Raw genomic sequence first — 10,248 nt, 5'->3', positions numbered from 1 at the left:
TGATGATAATTGGTGATGGAAGAAGTAATGGGAGATTTACTTAAATAGTTATGGGATTTTAGAAAAGGGAAATAAATTTTTAATATTAAAAAAAAAAAAAAAAAAAACTATTTGTTTCCTTTTTAATGGATTTGTTTTGGTACCATGATAGTTAATAATGTAGATGATTAATATTAGCAAAATTATTGGAACCTTATAAGATTTGTTACAACCCTCTTTCAATCGAGCTCTCCTTTTTTTTCTCGATCCACATAGATAAAATGGGAAACAGTTGCCAACTGTTCATCAGGAAAGCAATGATTCATCGAGCCAAATCACTAACTAATACTAACATAATATAAAAATAATGGTCTTTTTTTTTTTTTTGTATACTTTCTCGATTCCAATGCTACTGTGGGTTTTACACTTATCGAAAAGATCTGAGAGACCCATGCAGAATCTTTCATAAAATTATTTCTATTCAAATAGTGCATATCTGCATGAATAAGTTCATACTAACCCATCGGGATTAATTGAAATGTAATAATGTCAGTTTTTTATTCTTTAAGTATAATAATAAATTAAATATAATACAATTTTTTTTAATTAAAATGAAAATTTTAATAATAATGATAATAAATTACATTGCTCACTCTTATTACTAAGGAATATATTGATCATGTTTGTGATTTAAAGTCACCAAACCAAGTGTGGGAAACCCTTCAAAAGTTGTTCACTAAGAAAAATACAGCTCGATTACAATTTTTAGAGAATGAACTAGCTGTGGTAACTTAAAGTAATTTTTCTATTGAAGAATATTTCTTGAAAGTGAAAAATCTATGTTCTAAAATTTCACAATTAGATGCTGAGGAGCCATTGAGTGATGCTCGAGTACGGTGTTATCTTATTCGTGGATTACAAAAAGAATTTATGCCCTTTGTTTCCTCCATACAAGGGTGGGCAAATCAACCACAGTAATTGAACTGGAGAATCTTCTTTCAAATGAGAAAGCCTTGGTTAAGCAAATGACCAGCAGCAACGAGTTTTCCCCAAAGTCAGAAGATGCGTTGTATGTCAAAGATCAAAGGACACAAAATTATCATTCAAAGCCTTCATCAACCCATGAGAAACAATTCAGAAGTGAGGAGTCGTCAAAGAAGCCATTTAAAGCTTGTTACAAGTGTGGAAAACCTGGCCATTTTAAACGAGATTGTCGGGTGAAAGTGGTGTGTCATCATTGCGGAAAGCCAGACCATATCAAGCAAAATTGCCGAGTTAAAATGCAAGAATCAGAAGCAAATGTTGTACATGAAAGGAAAAGTTCTTCAATCCAATTTGGGAATATTGCTTAACCACCTAAGTTCTTGACCAGCCAACAAATGCGACTTAAGTTGTACAGCAAGATGATGTTTATGCAAATGCTCATGTCTTTATAGACTACATTGAAGGATGGATTGTTCATTCTGGTTGTTCTCATCAAGCAACTGGAAACGAAACTCTTCTATCAGATATTCGTCCACATTTTCCAAAGAAGGTCATTATGACAGCCGATAATTCAATGCATCCTGTAACGAAAGAAGGAGATTTGAATGATGGGAGTGTTCTACTCAAGGACGTTTATCATGTTCCGGGTTTGGAAAAAAAAAACCTTGCTTCTGTATCACAAATAACAGATTCAGGAATGTATGTTCTTTTCTATCCTAAAGATGCTCAATATTATCTAATGTGAAACATGTTGATGCTGATATCATGTTTTGTGGAAAAAGAAAAGAATCTTTGGATGTTTTATCGGCTAGTGATGAATATATCTAGAAAGTTGGTCATAATGCAAGCTCAACTCTTTGGCATGCTCATTTGGGTCATGTGGATTTTCAGTGATTGCAGAAAATATCCACAAAACAACTTCTTGATGGTGTCCCTGTCTTTAAAGATATTCAGCATGATGAGATTTGTCCAGGCTGCCAATATGACAATTCTCATCGTCTTCCTTTCACCAGCTCAAAGAGTAGAGCTTCAACAGTATTAGAATTGATTCATTTTGATTTTTTGGGACCAACACGAACAACAAGCTATTCCGGCTTTCATTACGTGATGGTGTTTGTGAATGATTTCTCTCGCTTCAGTTGGGTAAACTTCTTAGAACAAAAAAGGGAAGCTTTTTCAAAATTTATTCAGTTTAAGCATAAAAGAATTTGAATTGAAAATCAAGTGCTTGATAATGGTGGGGGAATATCTTTCAAATGATTTTATTGAATACTGTAATGAGCATGGGATTCAGCGTCAACTCACTTATCCAGAAACCCCTCAACAAAATGGGGTGGCTGAGCGTAAATTAGCTCATCTTACATCAGTTTGCTTGTCTTGGCTGCATGCGAGGAGTCTTTCAAGAGAGTTATGGGCGTTAGCTTTTCAAACAGCTTGCCATGTTGTAAATCAGCTGCCTCCACGGCCAGGGACAGAATCATCACCATTCGAGTTTATTTATCATTGTAAACCCAATGTGAGTTATTTTCGTATTTTTGGGTCTATTTGTTACGTTCATGTACTGAAACATAATCGAACTAAACTTGACCCAAAGGCCAAAAAATGCATTTTTGTTGGCTATGATACTCATAGAAAGGGTTGGAGATGTATGGATTTGGAAACAAAGATGGTTATTGTGTCTCGTAATGTGGTGTTTGATGAAATTTCAAGTTACAGAGACGATGCAGATAACAACAAAAGTACAACTACTGTTGCACTTTTTCCTGACGATTCTACATTAGGGAGAAAAGAATTTACAATTGGGACAGACATTCAAGCGAGCACAGAGAAGCCATTACAAATATTGCAGTTGCCAAAAGAAAAAATCCTCAAATACAGGAAAAGTTACCAGGTCATTTGTCTGATTTTGTTGTTGACATAATCACTTTTTTGTTTTGTCATGTTTTTTTACAGGAGATACTAGTGAAAATGAGCCGAGGTTGTACAGTGAAGCCAAAAGAATTTCAGAATGGGAAAATGCAATAATGGAAGAAATTTCAGCACTTCGAAAAAATGACACCTGAGAGCTTGTACCAAAGCCTCATGATGCCGATTTAATTACTTGTAAGTGGGTTTACAAGGTGAAGAAAAAAGCTGATGGTAGAATTGATAAACACAAAGCTCGCCTTGTTGCTCGTGGGTTCTCTCAGCAATATAGTCGAGACTATAATGAGACTTTTAGTCCGGTCGCAAGGATGATAACATTACGGACAATCATCTCTTTAGCTGCTAGTAAAGGCTGAAAATTATGGTAGCTTGATGTGAAAAATGCTTTCCTTATGGAGAGTTGGATCGTGATATTTTTATGGAGCAGCCGCAAGGATTTACCTCTAAGGAATATCTTGATTACGTGTGCATACTTAAGAAGGCATTATACGGACTCAAACAAGCTCCTTGTGCTTGGTTTGGTAAGATTGCTCAATATCTTAATTTTTGTGGTTTTAAGTCTTCATGTGCTGATTCGAGCATATTTATTAAGAAAACAACAACTGGATGCACCTTGCTCTTACTTTATGTTGATGACATGATTATTACGGCTGATGATAGTGTTGAAATCAGTAGTCTTCAAGATGCCTTGTCTGTTCGTTTTGAAATGCGTTTTGAAATGAAAAGATTGGGTGAAGCAGATTGTTTTCTGCGTTTAGAAATTAAGAAATGTGATGATGATATTTTCTCTCTAAAAAAGGATATGCATCAAGTTTATTGCAGAGGTTTCGTATGGAGAATTCGAGAGAAAAAACTACTCCTAAGGAACCAAATCTAAAATTAGCTAGAAATGAAAAGAAGTCACTAGCAGATGTGACATTCTTTCGTCAACTTGGTAGTTTATTCTATTTAACTATCACAAGGCCGGACATTGCCTTTTCAACAGGAGCAGTGTCTCAATTTATGGATAAACCACATGAGACTCATTTAATTGCAGCAAAAAGGATTCTTTGTTACATCAAGGGCACTCTAAATTATGGATTAATGTATGAGAAATCAAAGTCATTGTTATTGAGACTCAGTTTGCACCCTTCGCAACGGCTGATACGACTATCCCCTCACATGTGGATCTTGCACCTACTACTCATCCATATGGTACTCGATTGAAGAACAATATCAAGAAACCCAAAGTGTGTACAGATGGAACAATAACATATTCTATAGTTCGGTCTTCTGCCTCTGAACCTTCACATATTACTGCTATGGAGCATCCCCTCTAGCGTCAAGCAATGAATGATGAATTTTAGGCACTTCAAAAAAAATAAGACATAGCACTTAGTTCCTCCTCGTGCTGGTCTTAACGTTATTGATTGCAAATGGGTTTTCAAACTCGAGCAAAAGTCAGATGGCTCTATTGATCGCTATAAAGTATGCTTGGTTGCTAAAATGTTTAAACAGCAATATGGCATTGATTATAATGATACCTTTAGTCCAGTTGTTAAGCCCACTATCATTCGGCTCTTATTATCTCTTGCTATTTCACGTGGTTGGGCTATTCGGTAGATTGATATTCAAAATGCTTTTCTTCATGGCTTTCTTAATGAAGATGTTTATATGAAGCAGCCCGTTGGATTTGTGGATTCTCAACACCCTGGTTAACTCTGCAAGTTGGATAAGTCGCTTTCTGGCCTTAAACAAGCTCCACGTGCCTGGTTTTCTCACCTTAGCTCCAAACTATTACAGTTAGATTTTACACCTTCAAAGGCTGATGTCTCTCTTTTCATCTCTAACAAGACGGGCATTCAGATGTATATTCTCATCTATGTTGATGACATTATTATAATCAGCTCATCTTCTACGGCTATTGAGAAACTTCTTACACAACTTCAAGATGATTTTGCCGTCAAGGATCTTGGCATTTTGAGTTATTTTCTTGGGATTGAAGTATGCCATACTTCCAATGGACTTATTCTGACACAACCTAAATACATTCAAGATTTATTGTCCAGAACCGATATGCTCACCTCCAAAGGTGTGCCCACACCTATGCTTCCTAGTGAGAAGTTGTTCTTGGATGGTGGTGAAAAGCTCTCGCCTGAGTATACTACTCGCTATCGGAGTGTCGTTGGTGCACTCCAATATTTATCTTTTACACGTCCTGATATATCCTTTTGTGTCAACAGAGTGTGTCAGTTCATGTCCTCCCCAACTTCTATACATTGGGCGGCAGTCAAACGAATTCTTCGTTATCTACATGACACTATTGATATGGGTTTGTGTCTTACAAAGATCAGCACTGATTTGCTGAGTGCCTTTTCAGATGCTGATTGGGCCGGGAAGCCTGATGATCGTCGAAGCATTGGAGGCTATGCGATCTTCTTTGGTGGCAATCTTATCTCTTGGAGTTCGAGGAAACAATTGATAGTTTCTCGTTATAGTATAGAGGCCGAATATAAGGCGGTTGCTGATGCCATTGCCGAATTAATTTGGATCCAAGTCCTCTTGCGTGAGCTCGGGATCTCGCAAGCGCGAGTTCCTAGCCTATGGTGTGACAACATTGGTGCCACCAACTTGTATGCAAATCCAATCTTTCATCGACGGACGAAGCATGTTGAGGTTGATTATCACTTCATCCGTGAACAAGTATCGACTCGTCAGCTTGATGTGCGACACATATCTTCCAGGATCAGCTCGTCGATATCATGATAAAGCCACTGCCAACTCCTTCTTTTAGCAATTTTAGGCGCACTCTGAACTTAGTAGTACATCGTCCAGATTGAGGGGGTGGGGGAGTGTTAAACGTAGAATAGATCATATATGTACATAGTAAGATAATCTAGTGATTTACTAGTTACCAAATCTACGATTTACTGGTTTGTTAGCAAATGTATGATTTCATGGGTTTGTTACAAATTCTATGATTTCATGGGTCTATATCACATAATAAAAGAGAAAATTATTTCGGGATAGGTTTTTAATTTATGAAATTTGAACATTTCTCGAAAATAATATTATTATATTTCGTAAGATTCACAATGGACGAAGAATATACATCGATCTAAAACAGAAACTGAAAACAAGAAAGCAAATCAGAATCACATAGCCGAACAATTCGCCGGCTTAAAGGAGACAGAGTTCCTCGTAACATCATAACCAACAATGAAATTGATCTGTGCAATGTTGCCGTAGATGGAAATACTTTGCCCATCGCCACCGCGGAAGGCCAAGCAAACAACATTCTCCGCCACCATAACGAACACATTTTCACGACGGAGGGGGACATCGGCGCCTTCAAAGTGCACCGTCACGGACGGAACTACAAAGTCGAAATTCGTGGTCTTAAAACAGAAATCCAAGAATTGATTCGGGTCCTCTGTTCGCTCAAGGCTTATTGAGTTGGAGATCGCCGTTGCGAAGGTGGAGTAGAACTCCGTTGGGAGTATAGTAAGGGTGGTGCCGGAGTCGATAATGACATTTGATCCGTCGCCCAAGGCGGAAGCCGCCGGAAATTCAAATCTTTTGCCCCCGACGCTCATGGCTTCTATGTTAAGAGCGTAAAAGGAATCGAAACGGTCACTGGTTTTAATTGGAGTCGAGACAGTTCCAGAGCCGGCTACTTGAGCATTAGAGCCGAAGTTCAGCTTGCTCGACTCAGCTGAGTCGCCGATCGGAGTCAAACAGTAGGAAAATTTGCCGCCGGAGGCGGCGCCCATCTGCGGGACGAGCGACGCCGGACCTCGACCAAGTCCAACAATCCCGGAGACATTAGTACTAAAAGTACCACCACTGTCGTGACCACAACCAACCATAGTACGAGAAAATGCCACGGGGCGACCGGAGGTGGACCCCATGGTGAGGGTATCAACGGCAAAATCGCCGTTGCTGTGGGACCCATCACCGTAACTAATCGAGTATCGACACTCAGACCGATCGGAGCAAGAACGTTCTTGTCCAGCCAAGGCGCAACTCGGCGAGGAACAGGGGATTATCTTGTAAGTCGACGATTTACTCGGGTCAAACATCGGCGCGGTTTGCTCGAAGCATTTTGGGCATGGTTGGCATTGCGTCCAAACGATGTCGCTTCCTGTATCAGCAAGGGCTAGGATTGGAAACGGCGGCGTTCCAAGTGATACCTCCACGAGATATTCTCCTCTGTCGTTGAACATTGGCGCCTCTGCCGTGTCTAACAGCGCCACCGCTTTGTTAAGAAGGATGGAGCGGCGGAGGGTGTTAGCTAGACGGTGGTAGTGGGACTCCGATGGGTTGTACATAGGAGACTTGGGGGAGTCACGGTGGATCATTTCGACGGAGAAGCCATATTCACTGCTGGCAGCGGCGAAGACGGCGGAGCAGATTAAGAAAATTAGAGAGAACATTAGAGCCATTGATGATAATTGGTGATGGTAGAAGTAATGGGAGATTTACTTAAATAGTTATGGGATTTTAGAAAAGGGAAATAAATTTTTAATATTAACAAAAAAACTATTTGTTTCCTTTTTAATGGATTTGTTTTGGTACCATGATAGTTAATAATGCAGATGATTAATATTAGCAAAATTATTGGAACGTTATAAGATTTGTTACAACCCTCTTTCAATCGAGCTCTCCTTTTTTTTCTCGATCCACATAGATAAAATGGGAAACAGTTGCCAACTGTTCATCAGGAAAGCAATGATTCATCGAGCCAAATCACTAACTAATACTAACATAATATAAAAATAATGGTCTTTTTTTTTTTTTTGTATACTTTCTCGATTCCAATGCTACTGTGGGTTTTACACTTATCGAAAAGATCTGAGAGACCCATGCAGAATCTTTCATAAAATTATTTCTATTCAAATAGTGCATATCTGCATGAATAAGTTCATACTAACCCATCGGGATTAATTGAAATGTAATAATGTCAGTTTTTTATTCTTTAAGTATAATAATAAATTAAATATAATACAATTTTTTTTAATTAAAATGAAAATTTTAATAATAATTATAATAAATTAAGCCGAAAATGGAAGATCAAATGTGGAAAAACCTTATTTACATTGCTAACTGTTATTAGTAAGGAATATATTGATCATGTTCGTGATTTAAAGCCACCAAAGCAAGTGTGGAAAACCTTTCAAAAGTTGTTCACTAAGAAAAATACAGCTCGATTGCAATTTCTAGAGAATGAACGGGCTGTGGTAACTTAAAGTAATTTTTCTATTGAAGAATATTTCTTGAAAGTGAAAAATCTATGTTCTGAAATTTCAGAATTAGATGCTGAGGAGCCAGTGAGTGATGCTCGATTATGTCGTTATCTTATTCGTGGATTAAAAAAAGAATTTATGCCCTTTGTTTCCTCAATACAAGGGTGGGCAAATCAGCCTACAGTAATTGAACTGGAGAATCTTCTTTCAAATGAGAAAGCCTTGGTTAAGCAAATGACCAGCAGCAACGAGTTTTCCCCAAAGTCAGAAGATGCGTTGTATGTCAAAGATCAAAGGACACAAAATTATCATTCAAAGCCTTCATCAACCCATGAGAAACAATTCAGAAGTGAGGAGTCGCCAAAGAAGCCATTTAAAGCTTGTTACAAGTGTGGAAAACCTGGCCATTTTAAACGAGATTGTCGGGTGAAAGTGGTGTGTCATCATTGCGGAAAGCCAGACCATATCAAGCAAAATTGCCGAGTTAAAATGCAAGAATCAGAAGCAAATGTTGTACATGAAAGGAAAAGTTCTTCAATCCAATTTGGGAATATTGCTTAACCACCCAAGTTCTTGACCAGCCAACAAATGCGACTTAAGTTGTACAGCAAGATGATGTTTATGCAAATGCTCATGTCTTTATAGACTACAATGAAGGATGGATTGTTCATTCTGGTTGTTCTCATCAAGCAACTGGAAACGAAACTCTTCTATCAGATATTCGTCCACATTTTCAAAAGAAGGTCATTATGACAGCCGATAATTCAATGCATCCTGTAACGAAAGAAGGAGATTTGAATGATGGGAGTGTTCTACTCAAGGACGTTTATCATGTTCCGGGTTTGGAAAAAAAAAACCTTGCTTCTGTATCACAAATAACAGATTCAGGAATGTATGTTCTTTTCTATCCTAAAGATGCTCAATATTATCTAATGTGAAACATGTTGATGCTGATATCATGTTTTGTGGAAAAAGAAAAGAATCTTTGGATGTTTTATCGGCTAGTGATGAATATATCTAGAAAGTTGGTCATAATGCAAGCTCAACTCTTTGGCATGCTCATTTGGGTCATGTGGATTTTCAGTGATTGCAGAAAATATCCACAAAACAACTTCTTGATGGTGTCCCTGTCTTTAAAGATATTCAGCATGATGAGATTTGTCCAGGCTGCCAATATGACAATTCTCATCGTCTTCCTTTCACCAGCTCAAAGAGTAGAGCTTCAACAGTATTAGAATTGATTCATTTTGATTTTTTGGGACCAACACGAACAACAAGCTATTCCGGCTTTCATTACGTGATGGTGTTTGTGAATGATTTCTCTCGCTTCAGTTGGGTAAACTTCTTAGAACAAAAAAGGGAAGCTTTTTCAAAATTTATTCAGTTTAAGCATAAAAGAATTTGAATTGAAAATCAAGTGCTTGATAATGGTGGGGGAATATCTTTCAAATGATTTTATGGAATACTGTAATGAGCATGGGATTCAGCGTCAACTCACTTATCCAGAAACCCCTCAACAAAATGGGGTGGCTGAGCGTAAATTAGCTCATCTTACATCAGTTTGCTTGTCTTGGCTGCATGCGAGGAGTCTTTCAAGAGAGTTATGGGCGTTAGCTTTTCAAACAGCTTGCCATGTTGTAAATCAGCTGCCTCCATGGCCAGGGACAGAATCATCACCATTCGAGTTTATTTATCATTGTAAACCCAATGTGAGTTATTTTCGTATTTTTGGGTCTATTTGTTACGTTCATGTACTGAAACATAATCGAACTAAACTTGACCCAAAGGCCAAAAAATGCATTTTTGTTGGCTATGATACTCATAGAAAGGGTTGGAGATGTATGGATTTGGAAACAAAGATGGTTATTGTGTCTCGTGATGTGGTGTTTGATGAAATTTCAAGTTACAGAAACGATGTAGATAACAGCAAAAGTACAACTACTGTTGCACTTTTTCCTGACGATTCTACATTAGGAAGAAAAGAATTTACAATTGGGACAGACATTCAAGCTGAAGAGCACAGAGAAGCCATTACAAATATTGAAGTTGCCAAAAGAAAAAATCCTCAAATACAAAAAAAGTTACCAGGTCATTTGTCTGATTTTGTAGCTAACATTAATCAGTTTTTTGTTTT

The 10,248-nt window shown here is 37.9% G+C and overlaps 1 protein-coding gene across 1 annotated transcript; it reads right to left on the bottom strand.

Moving 5' to 3' along the window:
• Positions 1 to 6,023: 6,023 nt before the first annotated feature.
• On the bottom strand, positions 6,024 to 7,313 carry LOC111778725 (aspartic proteinase CDR1-like). Its single transcript, XM_023658700.1, has one exon. It carries the CDS (start codon positions 7,311 to 7,313, stop codon positions 6,024 to 6,026), a length of 1,290 nt encoding a protein of 429 aa, XP_023514468.1.
• Positions 7,314 to 10,248: the final 2,935 nt, after the last annotated feature.

This window comes from Cucurbita pepo, chromosome LG17, assembly GCF_002806865.2.
Source record: "Cucurbita pepo subsp. pepo cultivar mu-cu-16 chromosome LG17, ASM280686v2, whole genome shotgun sequence".
NCBI classification, from domain to species: domain Eukaryota; kingdom Viridiplantae; phylum Streptophyta; class Magnoliopsida; order Cucurbitales; family Cucurbitaceae; genus Cucurbita; species Cucurbita pepo.
Note: the sequence above shows the minus strand (reverse complement) of the source record. Positions and strands in the feature narration are given on the sequence as shown.

Bases quoted from the DNA above. Each gene is read 5' to 3' on its own strand.
- LOC111778725 (XM_023658700.1), bottom strand. From the start codon at position 7,313: ATGGCTCTAATGTTCTCTCTAATTTTCTTAATCTGCTCCGCCGTCTTC.